Source organism: Chelonia mydas, chromosome 11 (assembly GCF_015237465.2).
Source record: "Chelonia mydas isolate rCheMyd1 chromosome 11, rCheMyd1.pri.v2, whole genome shotgun sequence".
NCBI lineage: Eukaryota > Metazoa > Chordata > Testudines > Cheloniidae > Chelonia > Chelonia mydas.
The window spans coordinates 58,947,180-58,972,396 of NC_051251.2; the positions used below are offsets into that span (position 1 = coordinate 58,947,180).

The 25,217-nt window shown below is 44.6% G+C and overlaps 1 protein-coding gene across 1 annotated transcript in view; it reads left to right on the forward strand.

Annotated features, from left to right (window-relative positions):
• The window catches only part of CDK15 (cyclin dependent kinase 15), a 51,022-nt gene that overhangs the window by 22,976 nt on the left and 2,829 nt on the right, over positions 1–25,217 (forward strand). The window contains exons 10-13 of the mRNA XM_043525683.1: positions 1,989–2,052; positions 13,570–13,618; positions 17,199–17,338; positions 24,324–24,461. Coding sequence (XP_043381618.1) covers positions 1,989–2,052; positions 13,570–13,618; positions 17,199–17,338; positions 24,324–24,433 — 363 coding nt within the window. The 3' untranslated portion in view covers positions 24,434–24,461. The remainder of the gene's footprint in view (positions 1–1,988; positions 2,053–13,569; positions 13,619–17,198; positions 17,339–24,323; positions 24,462–25,217) is intronic.

The window sequence follows — 25,217 nt, forward strand, 5'->3', positions numbered from 1 at the left end:
GCTACAGAGCCAAATTCTGCCAGGTGCTTCTGAACTCTCTCACTTTCCACTGACTTCTGTAGGAATTAAAGACTCTCCGCACCTCACAGGAGGTGCTCAGCATGTAGTAGAGTCAGGGCCAGAATTACAATAGGAACAACAAAAAGAAAAGGAGTACTTGTGGCACCTTAGAGACTAACCAATTTATTTGAGCATAAGCTTGAAGTGAGCTACAGCTCACTTCAAGCTTATGCTCAAATAAATTGGTTAGTCTCTAAGGTGCCACAAGTACTCCTGTTCTTTTTGTGAATACAGACTAACACGGCTGTTACTCTGAAACCTGTCAGTAGGAAGAAGACTTCAAAACGTAGAGCTGGATTTTCTACACTGTGTATTTCAGGGATTTCAGATTCAGAGTTTTGATGTGGCTTGTTAGAAAGATAAGAGTCGACTGCACAATTCTGAATTCAGGTTCAGATTATAAATGACCCCCTCCCCCACAATTTAGGGGTGTGCAGGTCTGGGGTTTGCTTTGAGCCAATCTGTAGACATAACATGTCCTATTTGTGCTATAAATGTGCTATTTATAAATTAATGTATCCTCATCCACATCCAGACCAGTCACCCTAGCTGTTCTGCCCATCTTGCAGAGTCTAGGAATTTTCATCATAGCCTCATTATTGTTTCCAAAATACAGGTGAAAAATGCATGCCACTTTTAATGACCACTCTCCATATTTGCTGTCTGTATCATATTTCACAGTGTTGTCAACTCTTGCAATTTTATCACAAGTCTCTTAATATTTGGTGTTTACTTAAAGACCCAGCTCCTGATGTCAGGTGATTATATGAGAATCTTAGCTTTCATTTTAAAGAAAGGTTAAGTTCCTAGCCCTCCTGGTTGCAGAATAAAACCTGAGAGTAATCTAAAAGGCTCCAAAAGCAGAAAGCAAATAAATGATTTTGGGGGCCTGACTCAGATTTCTGAATGCCTGGAGATGGCAGTACGGTTTCTATCATCTCATGCCATAAACTGGGTATGAGCTTTACGTGTTTGGCACAGCTCATTTACAGACTGCTGAACTCTCTCACTTTCCACTGACTTCTGTAGGAATTAAAGACTCTCCGCACCTCACAGGAGGTGCTCAGCATGTAGCAGAGTCAGGGCCAGAATTACAGTAGGAACAACAAAAAGAAAAGGAGTACTTGTGGCACCTTAGAGACTAACCAATTTATTTGAGCATAACATTACATTTATACGCAGGGCACTTTGTATGTAATAAATAATAACTATCACACTGAACAGCTGCAATTCCAAAGAGAAAATGTATACATATGTGCTCAGTCTCATAGTCCTCTGCAGCAAAAGTGACCTTAGGGGATACTTACTGGCCTGAACTCCACTACTTGAGGGGTGCTGAGCTGCACTGACTGACATTCAAGGCAAAAGGAGACGTTGAGGCTCAGCACCTCTCAGAATCAGGCCCTGAATTATTTTTTAGCACCTGTCAGTAGATGTTTACCATCTTTTCTTTTTGATCTCGAAACAGCAGGGGTCTCTATTACAGCTACAGTGCATGGCCACTGAATGCATATCATGCGGTGCAAGTACAACTGCAGAGAACCACTCATCAATATAATCCTGGCCCTAGAGGGACATCTTTAGCTGTAAACATGGCTATACAATGACCCTGTTATTGCACATACCCTTGTAAATGACACCTGTCAGTGCAGCTGCACATGTACATTGATATTCCCAGCAGCAGTGGCATTAAACTTTGGCAAGTCCCTTTTTACTATAAATTCAGCAGTACTAAAGCATATCTCTCCTTTACACATAGGGCCAGATTTCAATTTCAGCTACACTAGAGTAGATCCAGGTGTAAATGCATTGATTTCCAAGGGATTACTCTGGATTCACACTAGTGTAACTGAGGTCAGAATCTGACTCTGTCTCAGACTGTACAAATGGATTCAAACAGTTGATTTCTGATCTCTTGCCCCACACAGGTGTTGGGGGTCCCAACTGAGGATACCTGGCCAGGACTTTCCAAGCTTCCCAACTATAAACCAGGTACCGTCTCACAGAAAGAGTTTCTACATGCACTCTGAGTTACTAACCTTTTAAGAACTGGATCAGTAATTTTCCATTAAAAAAATTCAACGCCTTGCAGAAATTAGGGGGGGTCTTAGTACATCCCTAAAGCTTAGAGTGATTTAACATTTTGTTGTACCAAGTGCTGAAGAGTCAGGCTTTGCCTACACTAGCACTTTTGTTGGCAAAATTATGTCGGTCAGGTGTGTGAAAAAACACACCCCGACGGACATAAGTTTTACTGACAAATTCGCTCGGGTGGACAGCATTATGTCAGCGGGAGATGCTCTCCCACTGACATAGCTACCGCCACTTGTTGGGCGTGGTTTAATTATGCTGGTGGGAGCGCTTTCTCCCGCCAGCATAGAGCAACGATACTGTGTGCCACGGAAAGGTTGGTATGAGACATAGCCTTAGTTAGGGCTAGTCTACGCTGGCAACGTTAAGGCGCTACCACGGCAGTGCTTTAAGATGGCTTGTGTAGTCACGGCAGAGCGCTCTCTCAGTCGCGGGAGAGAGCTCTCCCGCTACTCTGAAAAGCCCACTTCCATGAGGGCCGCGGCTCCCAGCACTGGTGCACTGTCTACACTGACGCTTTACAGCGCTGAAACTTGCTGCGCTCAGGGGTGTGTTTTTTCACACCCCTGAGTGAGAAAATTGCAGCGCTGTAAAGTGTAAGGGTAGACAAGCCCTAATTAGTCTACTGTTCAACTTAAAGGGCCAGCATCTCCTATTTTACACTGGACAAGGTGACAAATACTTGTAGGTATGATCTAACTATGCCTTTTATTCTTATGGAGCTGAGGTCTGAGGCCTTTAAACCTTGTTTTCAAAGGTCACTGCCCCTGATTCTGATGTGGGCAAGGTGAGAAGTGTGTGTGATTTATAAAGCTGGTTTATTCTATTTCCATGCAGGCTGGCTGAGAAGTCTGTGTCCTGAACTTCAAAGGGCCAGTTGTTTCTTATTTTGATGTGGGCAGATTGAGAAGTATGCTTTGAAAAGCAGGCTCTCTCTCTCTCTCTCTCTCGTTAATGTTTTCTTCTGGGATATCTTTCAGTGCAATATATCCAAGTGTCAATGAGGGGGAAATGATGAGCACTGATTCTCAGCCTCTCAGCAGGATCATTCTCTCAGAGAAATATAAAAGTGAAATATTAAAAACCCTGGAACGTGAAATCCATCCATCCGCAGACTTAGACCTCACTCACTCCCTGAGAGGTGGGAGCGGGGAATATCTATCTTGAAAAAAGTGGAGGAGGGAAAAGAAGTGCTTTGAGCAAGAGGTTTACATGTTTAGTAGAGCATAGTAACATCCCTTCAAAGGAGTGGGTGTTGCTCTCTGACCCACTCCAAGACACCCCTCCTTTGACTCCAACACTTGGACACTAAACATCCCCCATTTTCACATGCTAACTGTGATTGGATGAACAATAACCTGGTCTCACATTCTAAAAGACTGGAATCTTTCACACAATTAGCCGAGACACATTAATCAAACTGGCGTGAAATTTGGAATGTGTCGCCTTCTTCAGCAACTTGCTAGTCTGGCTGGGGAGGGAGCACAGAGCAGACAGTTGGGGGGAAATGAACGGTTTTCCTCACTAAGTGCTGGATTGGGATACTCTCACTCAAAACAGTGATCAATATTTTATAGCACAAACTGTCCCAGACTGCTTGTGGAATAAGGCAATCCTTATGCGACTAAGGGTAGCATAATCTGACCCAAGGAAAGGAATTTTCTGATGTCAACAGAATAAACAGGCCCATTCACAGGCAGAGTTACGGTAAGCTTTAGCACCAAATTCCACCCAGTCCAAACTGTACACATTCAAATGCTGTCCCGGGTGACCGTGATGACACCAGAGCTGATACACTTCCATCCACTATGGCAGGGGGATTCTAGGCAGTCTTGAAATTGTTTCAGCAAAAATGGATCAGGCCAGCTTAAGCAGCTCTGTCTGGCTTTGAAACCACTTCATCTGAAGTGGTCTGAAAACCGGTGAGAAAGTTTCTGCAGTGCAGACAAGCCCTAGGAATTCATGAGGGCAGAGCAGGCTTCCCATCTGCTATGAAGCCCACAGGCAAGGCATTTCTGTGGGTGGGGCAGACTGGGAGCTGGTGGACACATCCCTGTATATGTCCCCTCTATTCAGGCACCCACATGGGGGAAGGAAGAAGGATGTGCTGCAGTCCCAGCAACTACTAAAGCCACTTCTTTGTAAACCAGCAAGAAGGATTCTCTTCCCGTCCTCAGAGCCCCCGTGAATGACTCCCGCACACACCTGGTGTCTCTTGCCATACTCTCGAGCCAGCATTTGATTCTAAATCAGGAATACATGAACCCGTTTGGATAAAATAAGAACCTACCTGGGCATCTGCCCTAGACATGAACTGAACCAAGCCATTTCTGATGGAGAGGGGGAAAGGATATATGAAACAAACATGGTCACTTTTTTAAAATGTATTTTTCATTTGCACACTCTTCTGCACTTTCTGCTTCCATCCAAAGCAAAAGTGCTGTTATCCCTAAGATATGCCAAGCCTGAGGGGAGGCTGTGGAGATCGGATGAGAGAACCTTTTCTCTTGAGATTATTTCCAGCCCAGCTGTGCCGATCCAAGTGGCTGGGATAGTTCAGCTAAGCAGACAAACTTCCGAGTGCTTCTCCAAACCTAGGTACTAGTCTGTATATAGCTAGTACCATTGAAGTCCCAGCACTGCACTATAAGCACAGATAACAAATAACCAGGTCCATGCCTGGAGACACAGAAGGAGAAATATCACAAAACAAAGCACAGAGGGTCTGATCCTATTCTCATTGAAACCAATGGGAAATCTTCCATTGTCTTCCACAGCACAGGATCAGCTCCAGAACCGGAGGGGAAGTAACAGCCCCGTGGGAGGATGCGCTCTCATAGCCTGTGCAAGGCAGTAATAGGGCACCTTAAGCCTCTTTGCTCCCTTGCATAAAACAGTTCAGAAGAGGGCCCTATATTAAAGAAAACTCTGTCCTTCCTTTACATCATTTTAACCCAGCTGTCATTGCTTATATGCCAAATCCTCAACCCAGGTCCAAAACCCAACTGAACAGGAAGGTGAGGCAAGGAAGTCTCTCTCAGGCCAGAGAGCAGTGCCCTGGGCTGCCTTGTCCACACACTTGCCCTTGCACTCCACCTCTTTACACATAACTGTGGATCCACGGGCACGCTGCCCTTACTCTGTCCCTGCCTGCACGGCTGCAGAACCAGTCACTGCAGCATGCTGTGGGTATGGAAAGCCCCTGTTTGGGCTCTCAGTGGCCCACCTGCCAGTCCCACTGCACTCAGGAGCCACTGTATCCTCAACAGCAATGGCAAGACTTTGCCCTGTGTTTGTTCATGTTTTTGTCCCTCTCCTTTTGCTTCCTGTGAAAGAGGCAGTTGTAGCTCTGTTAACACTATTTTTGAAAGCTCTCATGCTGTGTGAGCTCAAATCCTTGCATTAATCTACTGCTGTGTTCATTTCACCACACTGAAAAGCAGGGAGTTTAAATCCCCTCTCAACTCCATTTGTGGCACGAGAAGGCCAGTGTCTTGATCCATCTCCACTAATGGTTACAAGTTAGAATCTAGACACCAGGGGTCAAAGGCAGGAAAGAATTAGGAGTAACAGCATGACATTAACCAATGCTTTTGCCGGATTGTAAATTAGTTACTGATATACTGAGTTTTTCACATCTCCGCTTTCTGACGCTTTTCTGATTCCAAAGGGAAGGGAACAGTTCATAATGTTCTTACAACTTTGTTAGAACTCGTTGCCTTAAATGCCTTTTACTGCATAAGCTGAGCAACAGAAGAGCATTTAGTTTTTTCTGTCGGTTAGTATCATCTCAATCGATAGATGAGTTTTACAAGGAAGTTCTTCTGATGTAGCAATGACATTTAAAGCAAAAGAGGCTCACTAGTATCATTTATCGAATATATGCAGGCGGCTCTGCTACCAGGAATGGGATTTAGATGCTTCTAAAAATGAGCATTTTTTCCCCCTCCTCCAAATATAGAGGTATTTTCAGTGTCCCTTGCCTTTTCAACTTTCCACCAGCAGATGGAAGCAAGAAGCAACAAGCACTGAAACACCAGCATCCAATTACATTTTTGCAAATGAAGTCTAAGCTCTCAGAATGTGTGGCTTTTTTTAATCTCACTTTCTATACTGAGACTTCATTTAACAAGAAGTCTCTATGGGATAGAAGGAAATTGAATCCTAAAATGATGGAGATCTTTATGTCATAATAACCTGCGTACGGTTTTGGACCCAAAGGAACCCAGGAACTCATGAGCAGCGCCGTCAGTCTGCAGGGCAGCTTGCTATGTCTGGCATTGGCCATGTACTGCAGTCTATACCACACAGCCACACTGATTCTATCCGGCTGCACCACCAGTTTTGCTGATGATAGATATATATTTTCTTGAGGCAAGGTGGGTGAGGTAATGTCTTTTATTAGACCAACAGCAATTGGTCTGAAGATGTGTTCTGGGTAAGCTTGAAAGCTTCTCTCTCTCACCATCAGAAGTTGGTCCAATAAAAGATATTACCTCACCCACCTTGTCTCTGTAATATCCTGGGACCAACATGGCTACAGCAACACTGCATACAAGTATTTTCTTATGCATATATGCAGAAACATTGCCTTCAGTTAGCAGCATTTAATATCATCTTCAATGTTCATCAAATGGGATTGTTTACTACTTTAACTTTTGTCCTCTAGGTTTGCTTGTCTTATCATCTGCCCCTTAGCGTGTCTTTTGTTTTGCAATGAGGAGGGCTTTTCTAATGAGCAGACACTGCATTTTGAATTGATAGAAAATAACAGAATTATTGAGTATCTAGGGTTTGCACTCATTGTTAGTCAAGACCGATCAGCCATAAATGGTATCATTATCTTGTGTGTACATCACCATAATCATATATCACTTGATCAGCATTTCACCCATTTTGTTGAACAGTATTCAAAGATCCTTGAATTCCTTTATCTTTCATCTTCAATCAGTATCTATTTACATAGCTTTAAAATTGTAGGTCTGTTTTACCGTTTGGGGCAGGAACTATATTTACCTGGGTGTTTGTAATGTGCCTCTTACAATAGTGCCTCAAGCCTGTCTGAGGTCTTTGAGAACTACTTCAAATAAGGATAGTAATAATATTTTTTTCCACACTAATGAAGTTGGAAGGTGTCCATCTTGCCACTGGCCTTGTTCAGAATATAGGAATTGCCAAACTAGATCAGACCCAAGGTCCATCCAGTCAGTGGCCAGAACCAGATGCTTCAGAGGAAGGGGTAAGAAACCATACAGTGGCAGATCAAGGATACTTTCCCCCCTCCACCAAATTAGGTCTCATCCTGATCCCTAATAGTTAGAGATTGCCTTAAGACCTGAAGCGTGAGGTAGTTACAAATTCTGGCAGATATAACTACTTGTAAAGGATTTGAAAAACGTGTTTTTTAATATTAGTCCTGTATCCCCAGGGATTAAAGCAAGTAGCACAATTTTGTTAGCTCATCATATTTAAAAATGATGTTTTCAAAAAAATAATTACATTTTGTCTAGTCCCTCATCTATTATATTATAGTTCTTTTCTGAATTTTGCACCTGTTCCCAACTGAAATAATAAAATAGTAATTCAGACCTCAATTCAGGGAAAGATTCATGTTCAGGAAGGGCACTTAAGCACATGCTTTACTTTACAGTTAACTTTTAAAATCCCAGTGTGCTTTCCTGAATAGAGATGCATTAAATCACATGTGTAAGTGCGTTTCCTGAAGCAGGACCTAACATTTATAGTGTTTTGCATACGTTTTCAAAGCTCTGTACACACCATATGGCAAACACAACAGTACTTACTGAAGCAAAAGACTCCTATGGGAGTTTTGCTTGGGCAAGGACTGCAGTATGTTGCTCATTAGCTAATCCTAACACCACCACTCTGAGGTAGATAAGTATTATTCTCCCCATTATACAGGTGGGAAACCCAAGACAGAGAGGTTAAATGATTCACCCAAGTTTACACAGCAAGGCAGTGGGATGTTCAGGCGTAGAATTCAGGAGTTCCTGGCTCCCAGCCTTGTGTTCAGAACACTAGACAACACTGTATCTCTAGCCTAATTTAAGAGGTAGAGCTGGTTGGACCCCGGAATCTCATTTCACAGGAAATTTCAAATTTTTTCATTCCAAATCAGAATGAAAATTCAAAATTTTGAAATTTCCCACAGAATGGGAATTCTGAAATTTTGCTTAGGAATGATCAGAACATTTCATTTTGACTTTACTGGTGCTACTTTTGTGTTATATTATATTGTAGATTATAACATAATAAAATGCAACACTGAAGTCTGATTGAAATGTTTTGGTGTGGTCAAAATGAAATATTTTGAATTGTTTGAATGATTTTTTTCAAAAACATTGATTAAATTGATACATTTCCATAAAACATTCTGATTTTGTCAAATCAGCATTTTCTGATGGACAACTGTTTTGTCAGAAAAATTTCAATCAGTTACATTAATAGGCAAAAAGTTCTATAATAAGCTAAATAATTATAAATTATGTAAAATTATAAATAATTTTACACTCTCTTTGGGATAACATTATTTCTTTTCATCCTTTTTCTTTGCTCTCTGCTTTCAAACAAACTGCATCTCTACTCAATACGACAAATAATTACCACAAATTTACTGAAAGGTGAGAAAACAAAATAAAGCAAAAAGGAGGGGGAAAGGAAGATCCCAGGGAAATGGTTAACAGTGATCCAACAGGTATATGGATTTGAGTTAATTTAAATGATTGATTAGAGGAAGGGGTTATAAAAGATGCTAATAGTAACTCCCAGGGAGATATTTCCAGAGCTCTGGCACTAAAACAGTAATGACTCTAATCACAATGTATACAGTCACCTACTATTAGTGACTTCATTAACATTTGGCAGCAGGAGTCTGCTACATTTCTGAAATATTGCTTACACCGTGATACAATCGAAAGGTGTCAGCTACTTGTTTGCCCAGCCTAATGGGGAAAACCTGTTGCTGAAAAGATTAAGTTTCGAGAGCTTATTTACTTATGTCTTTGCAGACATGTCTGTGCATCAAATGAAATAATGCATGACCCAGCCCTAAAGCCTGGCTCCCCACTGTCTTGCACCCTCTGTATTTATTCACACTCACTTTCCAAGGGTGTAAATTACTACACAAGATACAAGGCAAAAGAGAATCAGGCCCCCAGTTAATAGTCTACCCTGAAGTAGTTTGTGGCTCCAAACAAGGTGGCTGTATTAAGCAGTTACGCTGCTACCAAAGGCAAACCATGAGCCTGATTCTACACTGCTTGAGCCAGACCCTAGCTCTGAAGCTGTTTTGCACCTGTCTACTGGCACAAAACTGGCTAAGCCAGCTACCTGAGGATCTCCCTGGTACATGTGGCATGGGGCTAGAATATGTGGCTCTATGCTACTCCATCCAGTTTCTCTTAGGATAGAGAATGTGGCCAAGGAAGAGGTGCATGTAGAACACCCTTGCTCTCCAGAGATCGTCATCGTCACAACAGGCACTCAAGGGCCTTTACAGATGGGCACAAGCTAGAGCACCCTTGAAGCCGCTCTAATGTATACTGGGGCGTGAACCACGCCACAAACAGCCCCAGGACAGGGGGGCATGAAGGTAGCACACAGTCTCCTTCCAACTCCCTACCTACGGGACTCCATTGAAGTCATGCTGCCAGAGCTTTCCCAATCCCAACCCACCACTAGCCCTGAAACTCCCCTCACTTTGAGGGAGGTGTGACAGGGACCTTGTCCTGGGATGCATGTGCCTGTCCCAGCAGTCTGTTTCAAGGAGGTTCCAAGGCAAGGAAAGGGCTCCAAAGAATATGTAACCTAGTCTGAGGCTGCATTAACTTTTCTGAAGACTCCTGGTGAGGTTGGTGGAAGAAAAATGCACGTCCATTCCTCCAGCCTGGCTTACCTCCTTCCTCTACACTGAACCTGTGGAAAGCTGTTCAGAGATCTGGGAACAAGGGGTGGGGTGGGACCATGTGACTGATATAACCAATGTTCCCCTTTGGAGCAGAAAGCATAAGATCTGCACACTGATCTCCGGGAGGTTGAGCTGGCTCTCCTACAGCAATTAATTACACTGTCTGAATTGCACATCTTTGTGTTTTCATCAGAATTGAAAAAGAATTTGAATTGGAGTTGTTTAGGTTGCCTCATATTCTCCTCTCCTGTGTTCTCCTAACACTAGGATTTGAAAAGCCAATCAGCAGAAGGGAACATCCCCCCTCAGGGGGAAGGCGGGTGGGAGAAGGTATCAAAGAACTGCCATCTGTCCATTCATATGTTTATTAATTAAGTTATAGTTCTCAAGAAGTTCCAAGAATAAACCTACAGTGTATTTCTGATTTTACCTAAAATCATACTATTTTTAAGCACCTACCTACTCTTCTGTACCATTGTGGCGATTACCATTGTGGCAGATTACTAAATATTACATTGCACTGTAAAAGTGAACACGGGTTTGTGACAGAGCTCAGTCTTAATTTTGTTTGTCTTATAACTCACTGTAAAGTTATATGTCAAGGCAGCTAAGTAAGTCTGGTAACAGTTTCAGCCCTTACTATCTCAGATCAAGAACAGGAGGACTTGTGGCACCTTAGAGACTAACAAATTTATTTGAGCATAAGCTTTCGTGAGCTACAGCTCACTTCATCGGATGCATGCATTTTTGCAGATACAGACTAACACGGCTGCTACTCTGAAACCAATCTCAGATCAGTAGACACAGTGCATTGCCGTGTGGCAGTTTTGGGAGTGCTACTTCAATTACACTTAGAACTGCCAAGGAATCCTGTAGTCATTGTAGTAAAACGATGGTAACTATACACCTGTATATCTCAAACCTGTAAGTCAACATGGTGAACATTAGTAAGACTAGGAGTACTTGTGGCAATTTAGAGACTAACAAATTTATCTGAGCATACGCTTTCGGGCTCTAAGGTGCCACAAGTCCTCCTTTTCTTTTTGCGAATACAGACTAACGCGGCTGCTACTCTGAAACCTGTCCTTAGTAAGACTGTTGTGCTTTCAGTGAGACAGCACTGTGGTTAGGACATACTGTGGACCCAATCCTGAAATCCTTACTGACTTCAGTGGGAGTCTGGCCTATGAAAAGATTCAGGAATGGTCCCAAGATTAATTTAATTAATTTAGCAGTTTCTTGTAATATTACTACAATAGCTATAGTTCTTCCTTAACCTTCGCCTTCCTGTAAAACCTGTGGGTTTGATTCAGTCCTGCTGCTAGGGATGCCTGGAGTCAGCTGTGCTCTAGAAGCGTTTGCACTGCTACCCACCGTCAGTGATCTGCCAAGTGAGGGCAACTTTTAGATGTAGCTAAAACTTCATAGGAGTCCTCTGCCAATAGTGTCTGACTCTGGCTGCCCTGGCCAGCACTGCACACTTTGGGTGACATTCATCCCTGTTCAGAAAGCCTGCTTAATACATATGAACCGCTTAAATCCCAGTTAAGTCCCATTTTGAACACCATGCGCTGTACAAGCCTGCTGTGGGCTTTCTACACAGATGTGAACATCTCCTTGGAAGCTGCACTGAGTGACTGTGGACATCCTAGCAAAGTGGGGAATCACAGGTGCTTTGTGCCTCTACAATCCCACCCCAGCAGACTTTGCAGGAGGCATAAGAAGTGGCGAAGAAGGCTCCTTTCACTCTCCCCACCTCAGTGCACTCATGCAACAGCCAGGCGCTACCTTGTGACCCTAAATGTGAATATACTGGGCCAGACCCTCAGCTGCTGTAAATAGGCACAGCTCCGTTGAACTCAATGGGCGAAATCTTCAGAGGGTATACATCATCATAAAACCATTGAAGTCAGTGGAGTAATGTGTCACCAACAGAGGATCTAGCCCATAGAATTTCTGGACTACAAACTACTGCATTGTGGAAAATAATGGCTCCTTCTGAGCCATTTCAATCTAAAGGGTGCAAAGCAGCTGCAGGAAATCTCACATTAAAAATTATTTTGAAGGCTTTGGTATTAAAATGGCTGTGCAGATGCAATACTTCCCTTGTTTGAAATGAAATACAATGGACCCTACTAATAGTTTGGGAGAGAGTGAAACTCCATTGAACAGTGAAGTGGAATAAAAGCCCTGAACTGTGTCAGTGCATTGTGCAGACTGCAATTCCAGTGACAGGGAATTGTTTGGTGATAAGAATGTACCAGTTAAAAAGCTCAAAGGGGATTGTTTCTTTCTTTTTTTTTTTTTTAAAGCTTCAAGTGACTAGTCCATACTATGGATGCCATAAATGTGACGTTACATTAATCTTTGAGCTTGAAAAGTGGAAGATGACATTTGAAAAATCTGTTTTCATTCTCAATGTATAAATCACAAAGATTCCAGTTGTTTTGAAAATTGACCATTAAAAAAACCAACCCCCTCCCAAACTGCAAAGTCTGCAAGGTTTCAGTTTGCTAGAAAGGTTATAAAGCAAGCATGACAGTGGGAATCTGGATAAGCACACTTAGCCATCCTAGAGCAGTGGCTCTTAACCTTTCCAGACCACTGTATCCTTTTCAGAAGTCTGATTTGTTTTATGTAACCCCAAGTTACACCTCACTTAAAAACTACTTGCTTACACAATCAGCCATAACAATACAAAAGTATCACAGCACAGTGTTACTGAAATATTGCTTACTTTCTCATTTTTACCATTATTTTATTTATTTATTATTTTAATTATAAAACAAATTAATTTGAATATAAATCTTGTACTTACATCTCAGTGTATAGTATATATACCAGTATAAAACAAGTCATTGTCTGTATAAAATTTTAGTTTGTACTGCCTTTGTTAGTGTAAAACTAGGCAAATATCTAGAGGAGTTGATGTACCCCCCTGGAAGACCTCTGCGTACCCCCAGGAGTACACATATCCTTGGTTGAGAACACTGTCCTAGAGCCCTCACTCAGGCTCTGTCTTGCAATCAGATCCATAAAGGCAAACCCTTGCACCTATGTGGGAGCTCCTGGACCTCAGTGATTCTCTCTGTGGGTGTAAGGGTCTGCCCAGGCAGATCTCCTTGCTGGATTGGGTCCCTGGTTCTGACTAGGCAACACTACCCCTGATTTCTTAGTCTTAGGTTTTGGAGACTGATCTTGCTTCTGTGGAAGTCAAAAGCAAAACTCCCACTGGCTTTAATGGAAACAGAATCAGGCCCAAGACCTGCCCTCATAGGTATATGAAAAGAAAGGGTTACAGAACGGTAACAGCCTTATTAACATCACTGCTGATATTCAAGTCCTATAGGAATAATGTATATTTATAAATGCTACAGCGACAGATTCTATAGGAGCCTTTGAAATTCCAAGCGCGTGTTTTTGTAAGGGCTCAAAGAATGGTTGGTTGCTTGATTTTTGTTTAATCTTTTGATTGCATATTAACTTTCTAGAGAGGGTCGTCTCCAGTAGACCTCAGAGGCTCCGAATGATCTGTGCCAGGTAAGCTACCTATGACAGCAATGTCAAAGCGGCCTCTGGGTTTGTTTGTTTTTATATGCAACCATTTAACTTTAAATGAGCTTCAGTAAGTTTAGGATGAGTACAGCAGTTCTTAGTAATAATCAGACCTGCCATAAGGTAAGCATCAGACTCTGAGAGACTGCAGTAGGGATAGGCACTTAGTGGCTTTATTATTCTCAGACAAGCAGCAGTTCAACAGCATTATGTGTGGCTGTTTGAGGGGCACAATTTGATTCAGGAAGGTTATGCTTTCCCAGGCCCTCTGGAGCAGACTTGATGGCCAATTTCTCTTGCATAGAAATAGTTGATAGGAATATTGCCAGAAAGTTAGTTAAGGTATACAAGGGTCTTGTCTACACAACATCTTGGGGTTAATTAGGGCAGGAGAACTCACATTCTTCAGTGACCAAATGCTACTAGAGATGGCCTGGGCCTTGATTTAGCAGCTCATCCTAGAGACAGCACTTCAAACACTGCAGTAGAGCAGAGTACCTTTCTCACTCACTTTCTCCTGGGCTAAAGTGTCAGCATTAAAATAGCTCCCCCTCCTCCTTCCCTCCACATCTGTCCACCCCACGGCCAAGGAAAGGTATTTATAATCTGGGAAATTGCTTTTCACTCAGCACAGTACCCAAATCTATTTCAGAGGGCCTAGTCACTACAGTTTGATTTGATCAATAATAGAGAAGTATTATTGTGAAGTGGCTCCGAGAGGATTGAAGTCTTCCCTGGTCACTGCTGGCTGGCAGTTTTTAGTCAGATAGGTCGCCTTATAGAGATAACATCCCTGCACCTTAATCCCTGAAGATCGGATATGAGGTCAGGAGGGGAACATTGCCTGATCATGGACTGGCAGCAGCCATGCTGTTATCCGTAATTAACCTGGCTGTACCAGATTAGGAATAACTCTGTGGAGGTTTTCGATGCCTGAAATAAAGCTGCACAATGTGGCCATGGACATTCAGCACTAAGACCTTCCCTCTCTAAACACCCCATTGTGCTAGGTGCTTTGCACACACATAGGTTAGCCAAAAAGACTATTCCTGCTTGTAACAGGGAGCAGCTGGCCCTCCTGTCTCTGCAAAGTCACTCAGAGGCCCTTGGATTCTGAAACCACTGGTGCTTTTGTTTACAAGTTTGTGCTCCTACCACCTTCTCACCATACAGCTTGTACAGCTCTGGGTTCCTTGGGTCTGAACCCAGAAAGGAAGGGCTTTCTCCTTGTGTGCACTCCCTCACTCTCCTCCATCCCACCACCCCCACTTCCTTCTTCCCAGCCTCTTATATAGCCCTGGGCTAACTGGGCTGGCAGCTGGCTCTCATTCCCCAATTAGGGCAGGTTCTTTCCAGCCAGCTCCACTTTATTCTCTGAAATGGGGCTGGCGTGGCAGGCGGCTGATTCTGCCGTGTTTCTGCTCAGCATCCTGTCACACCGCTCCGCTCACACACCTATAGATCCAGGGTGGACTATGGCCTTTACACAGTAACTACCCTTTTCATCATCGTTGTTCAGAACCTCACTGCTTTGTCCAGTATCGCTCCATGGGAACATACGCTCTGCTGTAGAGCTGGCATCCTTAGCCTCTGTTCTGAATTTCTGAAAGGAGATGCTGCTGAAGTCTTCAGCAAAGTACCGTTCCTAGACGCACGTGCAATTTTAATCCATGTCTTCAGAAACTTTCAGGAATACACAAACTAACATTTCTCTAACTTGAATTCCAGGCTCCCTGCTTGCTACCATTAAAAACAGGGAAATGGATGTATTCCCTGAAACCATGCTGGGTGGCACAGCTTCCTTCTCACTCCTCAGAGTCCTTTGGTAATAGGACCCAGTCGCTAAAACTTGAAAGGGTCCATTACAGATCACACCAATGAGCTGGCCAGCGCCTTGGTGGCAGAGTTCTGCACTGAATGCTAAACCCGCTTTGATTCTTTGCTTCTGACTCTCTAAGTGAGCAGGATCTAAACACTCCAGAGGCAGCACACTCAGCTCTTGAGAAGGGAAGGAGAACTTCATCGTGTTAAACCCTCCATGGCCAGTTAAGGAGTTCTACCCAGTGCTTGGTAGCTGTGTGGAGCCTGGAAGAGGGGTACTGGAAAGCTTGGTGGCATTGCATCGAGCCTTGAGCATGGGGATACCAAGCAGGGCAAAGGGGATCACAGGAGAGGGGGAAGAAGAGCCTGGCACACTTTTTCCAATGGTCTGCCTTCCCACAGGCTAACACCTAGAATTTGAGTCCCAGTATCATACTCCCCTACACAGCAGGGGCTGGTATGGTTTTGCCTGAGGTGAGAATTGAGCAATCAACCATCACAGCCTAGAGAAGCTAAGACCTGACTTTTCCCAAAGCTGTGTGCTCTAGCGTCTCATTTTTTTAACATCCTCTCTCCTCAAAACATGACACCCAGAGCACGAGGCCCTCTGTGCAGCATAAGCATCAGAGGAATGAAACAGTAGGACACATGGGCGATACCAGTCCTGTGATGTCATTTAGAGGGGAAGCACCAGCTGGGGTAGTCAGTAGAAACACAACAGGCCAAGCTCTGATGTGCCACCTGATGCTGAAACCCCAGGAGCAGAGCAAACAAAGTAAAAGCCGTAAAACCAAAAGCACTGTTTTTATTAGTTTGCTTGTTTGTTTGTTTTCTCTCTTTCACTTCCTAGTCTCCCAGCTGCCGTCCTCTCTGGGAGTCGGCCACTTGCCATTGGCATTTGCTGGGCATATTTTCTTATTTAAAACATTCATCCTGAGCAAGTGAGTCACATCGGCACACCCCCAACACATTTAGAGCCGAATTGCATGGCCAAACTGGAGGGTAGTAGACGGGGAAAGGATATTTTATTTGGCTTCTTAATTCTGAACGCAAATCTGTAGTGGCCACTGAAGGTCTCTCTCTACACAGCAAAGAAAAACCCACGGCGGGCCCGTGCCAGCCTTCTTGCACTCGCAGTACTCAGGCTATGGGGCTGTTTCATTGCTGTGTAGACTTCCAAGCGCGGGCTGGAGCCCAACCTCTGGGATCCTCCCACCCTGCAGGGTCCTAGAGCCCAACTCTAGCCCACGCCCGGAAGTCTACACAGCAATGAAACAGCCCCACAATGCGAGCCCGAGTTGCTGCATAGACATACCCTGACAGGTCTAGCAGAGTATTGGCAAGTTGACACTTGACATTTTCTCACCTGTACATTTCTAAGAGTCTGACCGTAATAGTAACTTGTGAGGTTCCAGTTATGACCCATGTAATATACAGCCGTCAGTGATTGCAAAGTAACAATTTATCTTCAAAAGGGAAAAGGGAGGATTCTAAACAGGTTTATTTGGAGATAGGAATAACCAAATTCCTGGACATATGCACCCTCAAAATGGAGTAAGTTCCCATGAAGCTCCAGACTTCAGGACAGGCCCATATCTCCATAACGGACATACCCCAATTCCCCAGATTGTACACCTCCTCCCATACCCAGCTTTAAGGAAGTTCAGATCCAGATCTGGTTCCAGATCTTAGCTATCTGGCTTGGACCCGTCTCTGGTGCAATTTATTTCTCTTGCTTTTCTAGGCTGGGCCGGGTGCCAGGAGCTGAAGACCTCGCATTGAAAATGTTAAAAGCTTTTCCTCGAGAGCGGGTCTCTGCACAGGATGCACTTGTTCATAACTTCTTCAGCGCTCTGCCCTCTCGGCTGCATCAGCTTCGTGATGGTATGTTATATCCTGATTCCATCCCAGGAAGAAGGGGGCTACTTCACATTTGATTTGTTAAGAGCATCCCTAGTAAATTCAAAGCCTGAGGACTCCTCCTAGGCTCCCATAAGCTGCAAAGTTTTGGGGCTCTGCGCTGCAGTTTGAACAAGTGTTAGCTTTTTTCCCCAACACATGACAATATTTTAATATTAGAAGAGAACATGGAGGGAACCTTAATATTGGGGGTTCACTGAAAAAGGAATGGTGTGAATGCCTTGATATAATGCCATCCTTTCCCAATTGTGTGACTACGTGTCCAAAGTTCTTTCCTAGAGCTGGATGATGCTGTATTTTCAGAGGGAGTAGTTTAATTCAAATTGTGATTTGCTCATATCCTGAATTCCCAGCTGCTTGGCGCAATGTGTTAGGCCTGGTTCCCTGAAATAGACCTCCTGCTGCCTTTTGAAGTTTGAAGACACCAGCTGTCCCTTGCATCCTGTCAAACCAGCTCTCCCTTGGAACTACCTACATTTACTTCTCTCTCCCGCTGTAGCTCACTCATCACATAAAAACAAAAACCACACATTCACATACTACTCCAATACCTAAAGAGAATAGTGCCTGCCTAGCTATGGAGCTGAAAAATCTCTTACCCACCCTGTATAATGTGCCCAGTGGTCCTGGCATTCTCCAAAGATTCCTGGGCACCAGCTCCTTTTCTAGATAAGGGTGATTAAGGAGGAATCTTCTTGGACCAAGCTGCAAAGTTATTTGAAAACTTCTGTTTTTGGATTTTCTGACATATCCTAAGCAAAAGAGCTTGCAGCTAGCATCTCTCCTGCACTGCCGCCTTTCTGAAGGTGCTGTGTGTGTGTGTGTGCGCGCGTGTGTGTATATATATATATATGTGTGAGTGAGAGAGACACATCTGTATTCCTTTTCTGTTCACCCAGCCACAGAGCACAAATCTACTTTGACAATTTCAGAAAAATGAAAAGATGGAATCTCGCAGGAGCCTGCCTGTGCTGGGGGAGAGGTGGGGAGCACTCGCAGCAGGAGGGAAGTTGACTTTTCTTTATACATATAGGGTTTTTTCCATGCAGAGTTTAAATTATGCCTGATAAAAGGAGTTTCGTGGCTGTTTCAGTTCTTTCAAACCCTCCTGGCTTCCTCCCAATTAAATGAGGTTTGTCAAAGCCACAGGGCTCTGCTGCTGCTGGAGAGGCGGACAAGCACTTCCTGCAGTGACATCTCAAATCCCCAAGGGAGGAGATGAAAGTGCCAGTGCCAAGAGACAGAGAAAGAGAGAGCGTGGAAAAAATAGGTACAGAGACAGACAGACAGTGAGAGAAAGGAGAAATAGGAGAGGGAATGAGACAACAGATTGGCACAATGTGTCACTCTCCTGGACAAGATATAATATCCAAGGCATATTTCCATACAGGAGATGAATTCTTTTCACCTGGGTTTATATACCCATCTCGTATTTATTGTCACTGGTATTGCACAGCATAGCAGCGAGAGGCACCTCAGTGGACAAGAAATTACATATCGTTAGCGTAGCGACGACTATGCTGGGAACAAAATTAAAGTCTATTGGATTGAAACAAGTACAGTATGATTGTACAAGATCATATCCGTGAGCAACTCATTAGGACTGTACAAATTAGGCAATTTTGAATAATTCCCAATGCATCCATCTCCCTTGCTATGATCATGTAAGACATTTGTTCTCCCATGTCATTTTGGTATCACATCATTTTGGAATTGAAATGTAGCATTCTGGTTGCTATGATAACAGTGCAGATTTTAAATATGTTCTGTTCCTACTCTGTTCTGAAGGATTCTGGGGGGTAGTTTCTGCCCTCAGAAGGAGAAAGTTAAAGTAGGAGGGCAAAGAATGAGATGGCAATAAAAGGTAAAAGGGGGGTGGGTAGACTTCAAGGGATGCAGGGAGGAACCAAAATAAGGGGGCAGAAACCAACATAAAAAATGCTCCCCCTGGAAATTCTTTTCTCTTTTTGTGAAATAATTGTAGCCTGAACTGTCCTTTATATAAGTTGCCCTGACAAGTTTATAGCCAGAGGATATCTCCTAAAGGTTACTTCTGAGGGGAAATTGAGGGAATCAATGATTCAAAGGCAAGAGCCCTCCTAAATAGCATCTTTGTGATTACTGAAATGAATGCTGATGGACAGACAGCGGCTGCTGGCCCGTGAGCCTGAGAGTTGGGCGACAGGAAGCAGGGAGCTCTTTCTTCCCACTTGAGAACCCTGAATAGAGGGGGCTAGAATGCTGGCCTTTGTGCTCCATTAATACAAGCTACTGGGGAACTGGTGTAACCCACGCTAGCAGAGTGTGGGTCTTAGTCCGCCCTCTACTGGTTGGTCCACATAAGAAGATACAAGCTACCAGCTAATGTACTCCCCTTTAGCGCCAATGACAGAGATTCAAGCTTTCAGCACGGTAGGTCCTAGGTTCAAACCCCACTCAGAGTCCACCTGGGCTCAAATACATCAGCACCCCTGCTGTATATCAAAGGGTTACGGTCTTGCCTTTTTCAGGATGAGCTGGTAGTCTGGAGCCACCAATGCTGTCCCCTTTAAAAAGGTGTAGCAATTTTCACTCCTTCTCACCCTGAGCTACCCTATGACACAGCCCCCTGCCACAGCAGTGCAGATAAAGCCACAAGCTAGAGCTGTGAATTGCATCTTGCTGCCTGGTACGGCTCAGGATTTACTGCCTGAACACCAGCATGTCGACTCAACCATTTATGTGGCAAAACAGAGCTCCCTCTTCCTTTCGTTCTAGTACCCCACTTCCAATGGCCTTACACTAAGGTAGCCCCCAAGGTTGTGTGCTATCAGAACTAAGGCAGAGTAATATTTGCCATAACTGCAAATTTAGTTTATTTTTACATTTCGTTTGCCTTCAAAGGCTTTAGAGCTGTCCTTTGGGATGGGAATGCAGCAAGCCGTGACACGTTGTGGATGGCACCAATATAGTCCTGTAGGAAGAACTTAACTAGAGAGCAGCTTCACCCAAGCGCCCAAGACTGTGATGCTTGATTAGCAGCGATTGAGGAAGCACAGAGGTCTGAGCTTGATGTGCCTTCAAGTTCCCATTGGACTCAAGGCCCAGCTCAACAGAAGCCTTTCTCACAATGTGGGTGACATTCAGTCCTGTGCAGAGGATCAGCCCAAGGTCTACAGACCATTAAGTCTCACTCAAGTCCTATTTTGAGGGGCTAAGTAAGATTTAAGTTGTGCATAGGCCTGATGCTGGGCCTTTGCTAGCAGGGAAATGTCACCCTTTGTGAACTGGTGATGAGAGATTTCAAGACATGCAAGAGTGCTTCCCAGCCACCTTCAGGCACACATGTGTGTCTGCTTCGCCTGGTTGGCCTAAAATTCCCCATCGTTGCTACCACCACTTCAGTTCCAGTGTGTGGGGGTGCTGGTGTCAACAGGGCACATGCCTTTTAGCCGCTGTATCATGTAACTCTGCTCAGAACACAGTGCTTAAAACAGCACTACCTTGTCACTGCCTACACAAGAGCTTCCACTGCTGCTACCACTGGCCCAGCTGCACCGGTGAGAAATTTCAGTGCAGCATAGTGTAAACAATAGGCAGCCTGCAGGAGGCTTCTGTCTGTGAAATAATCTCTTGACTGAGTCAGCTGCTTTGATTAGATTCTCAGTCACAGTTGAAAAGTTTATGTACTCACATCAGTGTCCGACCACGTGCCTGATCCACCGCTGAGTTCTGCCGTTGGGATGGAGACATCCTCAGGACTCATGGTTAGACATCTCATGTTGAAAAGCAATTTTAGATGCATTGGAAGTTTTAAGGCCATTTTAAATGTATAAATCCAGTTTTAATATGTCTTATATGGGCGTGACTCAAAGTTCTGCCTTTGGTGATAAACCACCACCTCAATTTATGCTGGCCCATGAATCAAAGCAATCCTTTCTATAGGGCAGGGGTGGGCAAACTTTTTGGCCTGAGGGCCACATCGGGAAATAGAAATTGTATGGCGGGCCATGACTGCTCACAAAATTGGGGTTGGGGGGGGACAGTGAGGGCTCTGGGGCGGGGCTGAGGATGAGGAATTTGGGGTGTAGGAGGGTGCTCTGAGCTGGGATCGAGGGGGTTGGAGGGTGGGAGAGGGATCACGGTTGAGGCAGGGGTGCAGGTTCCCGCTGGGGGTGTGGGCTCGGGGGTGGGGCTGGGGATGAGAGGTTTGGGGTGCAGGAGGGTGCTCCGGGCTGGGATCAAGGGTTTTGGAGAGCGAGAGGGGGATCAGGGCTAGGTCAGGGGGTTGGGGCATAGTGAGAGGCTCAGGGGTGCAGGCTCTGGGCAGCGCTCACCTCAAGCGGCTCCCGGAAGCAGTGGCATGTCCCTTCTCCAGCTCCTATGCGGAGGTGCGGCCAGGCAGCTCTGCACACTGCCCCATCTGCAAGCACTACTCCTGCAGCTCCCACTGAAGCACCAGAGAGGGCCACTGGAGCACATAGGAGCTGAAGCAGGGCCATGCCGCGGCTTCTGGGAGCTGTGTGGAGCGGCCCCCGACCCAGTGCCCAGCCGGAGCTGGCCCAAGCCTCGTGGTACGGGCCGCAACCCAGCGCCCTGGATGGAGCAGCCCCCAACCCAGCGCCCCAGCTGGAGCCGAGCCGAGCCGCATGGTGTGGAGAAGCAGGGCAAACCCCAGACCCCGCTCCCCAGCAGGAGCTCGTGGGCCGTCTTAAAACAGCATGCAAGCTGGATCTGGCCTGCGGGTCGTAGTTTGCCCACCCCTGCTATAGGGTTATTTCTGGACAATTTTCCAAATCTTTTCTCATTCCTTACTCAGGCAAAATTCCCATCAGCCTCAAGTGGTCTGATTTTCAGAGAGGCTGACTTGTATGGGAGTTCTGCCTGTGTAAAGACTGAGTGCCTTTATACCACAGCTGTCGGTAGCAGGCAATGCAAAGGTGCATCACCCTAGAGCAGGAGCTCCTGGAGGCCGAGTACCTGAGGCACAGGCCTCTGGAAATGTAGCCTCTGCTAAACCCTTTGAAAGTGCCTGCAGCTGACCTCACGCTGCCTGAGCACAAGAAGTAGGACTGTGCCTGGCCCCTGTACAGGAGCACAGGGGAGTAGGGCTGGGTGATGGGAGGGAAGGAAGGTTCCCTGTGTCTATTCCCCCATGCATGCTCCTGAAAAAGTACAACTAGCCTTGAGTATAAACCTCAAAGTTTGGCCCATATGCACTCTGGCAAACTAAATACAACAGACAATAAGGTGAATGCTGCTCTCAGTCACACTACTGTAAATCCAAAGTAACTCTACAGTGGGCCTATGTTTAATAAGTAAATGTTCAGGCAGCAGAACGTCCATGACTGATGGGTGCTGTTAATACCTTTGAATATTACAGACACCACACAGTCGGAGTCTGGCTTATTTTGTCTACAAAATTGTATCAGAGGTTTCTTTAAGTTGCACTTTTCCTTTAAGATCATTACAGGCAAATCTAAAAAGATTTAGCTGTCTTGTTTGCTGTGAAAGGTGCTGAGACCAGCAATACCATTTAGTCATTTTCCACTCTCAGCTGCACTTCTGCCTTCATCGGGTTATCAGCAGAGAAGCGTAAATGGAGATGCAGTGATCAGATTTCTAAGGCACAAAAGTTAAAGCTAAGTTTGAGACAGTGACAGCAAGCAGCCATGAGCCTAGGAACTCAATTAGTCTGAAAGACAACTATCTCATTATCTTTCCCAAAATGATATAAATACATAGGAATATAAAAATTTAAAATAAACTCTCTCTATTGACTGTCTAGATGACTGAATTTCCCTTCTCAATTTCTTTAAACACCCACTTTAGTATTTATTTATTCTAAGCGCGAAGCAGCCGTGATAATTAGACTGTCAGATTCGGTAAGTTAATGAGGAGTCACTGGAGTGGAAGGTTTTGCATTTGTGGGATTGCTGAAGGAGAGAAGCTCTATGCCTTTGCTCTCTCTCTCTCCTTTCTTTTTCTTTCTTTTCTCCCTCCACTGGGTGGGAAGGAGAGAGCTTGGCAGTGCACAGATCGATTTGAATCCTTTTGATTAGCGGGTTGCATTCCCACCACTGTTCTGCCAAATAATGTTTTCCTATTGTTTGTCTGCTTTAAAAAAAAAAGGAGCAAACAAACAAAAACAGAGACGAGATTTTTAGGGAGCCTGAGTTTCAGAAACACACCTGCATTCTCTCCTTCCCTCTCCAAAAATGCATAAGAAAGTGAGCTATGAGAAAGAAGTTTCCAAACTAATTTATGTCAGGTGATATGAACTGCCAGTATTAGAAAAGTAGTAATGTAAGAGTCCCCCTTCCTCACACTTTACAAATGGAGGTACTGTAAACCAAGGAAAGTGATTACAGGTTTGCTTCAACTGAAACTTGAACAGGGGAATTTCAGCAGTTCTGCAGTTAAAAAGGTTCCCTCTTTCCACTGGCTAAACAAAGTTTCAGTGGATTTTAGTTAACTAAGGGGGGGCCTGATCCTGCAAAGACATAAGCACACAAATAATTTCATTCATGTGATCAGTAATGAGATTGCTCATGCACTGAAGGGTTTGCGGGATCAAGTCCACAGCTAATATGTTTTACAGCATCCTATACTTTGTTTTCTAAAGTGCCTGCTCCTGAATTAAATGCCATATTTTTAACACCAGGAGTTGGGGACAATTGTGATTCAGATAAACAGTTTATCTGCACTAACACTAATACAAGTGGAAGGATTTGCCTGGGTGAATGTCCCATGTATACGAAACTATATTTCTCTGAACAGTGGCTTTGGGAAACATTAGGCAGATCAGAGCTTCTCTGGTGTCTCTGCAGCCATTGCTGCTCCCACCCACAATTTTAGGTTAAGAAGCAAAGATATTTGCAGGTGGAGTGAGAGTGCAGACAATACAGAGCAGGTATGGTGAGGAAAACATCCTTTTCAGTCTCTTTCCTCAAACTTGGTTTCTCCACAGCACAGTCACTGTTTACAGTTCCGGGAGTGAGGCTGCAGCCAGAAATCTGTGACCTATTTGCTCCTTACCAAAAGGGTCATCGCCAAGCCAGTTCAAGCAAGTTTTGGTGAAAAACAAGAATGTTCAACAGCCTTTTAGGTGAGGAACTAAAAGAACAGTGTTCGTTTTTCACTATAGAAGCTACTGCCAACATCCTCACCAAATGAGAGCCCATAACGAGTCCCCATGTGGGCTGGTAAGGCCCTAAGGTGGGGAGAGCGGGACAGAAAAGGGTTACAATCGCTCGTCCCATGGCAAAACCCATGGCTAAGGAAAGGTTAAGCAGGAAATTCTAAAAAGTTCTCATTCCTGAGCTTCCACCCAGGTGGAGGAAAGGGGGATTGCAGGCCTGTAGCCTCCAAACACAGCTACACCAACATCCGCAAAGATATCCTACAGCTCTCAGAATAGCCAGACAGAGGGCAGACCTGTCTGCCACTAACCCATAGGCCCTCTCCCTTACCCGCCATCTGAAGGGTGTAGGGGCGAGGAGCAGACTCTGCAGGCGTTATAGCTCATAGCATCAGCAGCATTGGCTCCCATGGAAACTTCCCCATCTCTATTTTTAATAGCAATATGTTTGCCACACCAGCTTCCCTAACTCTCAGACCAGTGCCCTCCCCGTGAGGGCAGGATGCCCCCTCCCCCAAATATTTTTGAATTTCATGTCATTCGTAATTACAGGACTGCTTAACGTTTTTCTTTGCTTGGTCTGCATTTGCCAATGGTGAGTTAATCAAGTTTTGCAGTTAGCTTCTGAGCATGATCAGCAGTTAATTTCTTCAAACTTGCTTACTGGTATTAGTTTCCCAAACATTTTTCAGTCATACAAAGAGATTACTGTTGAAGTAACTG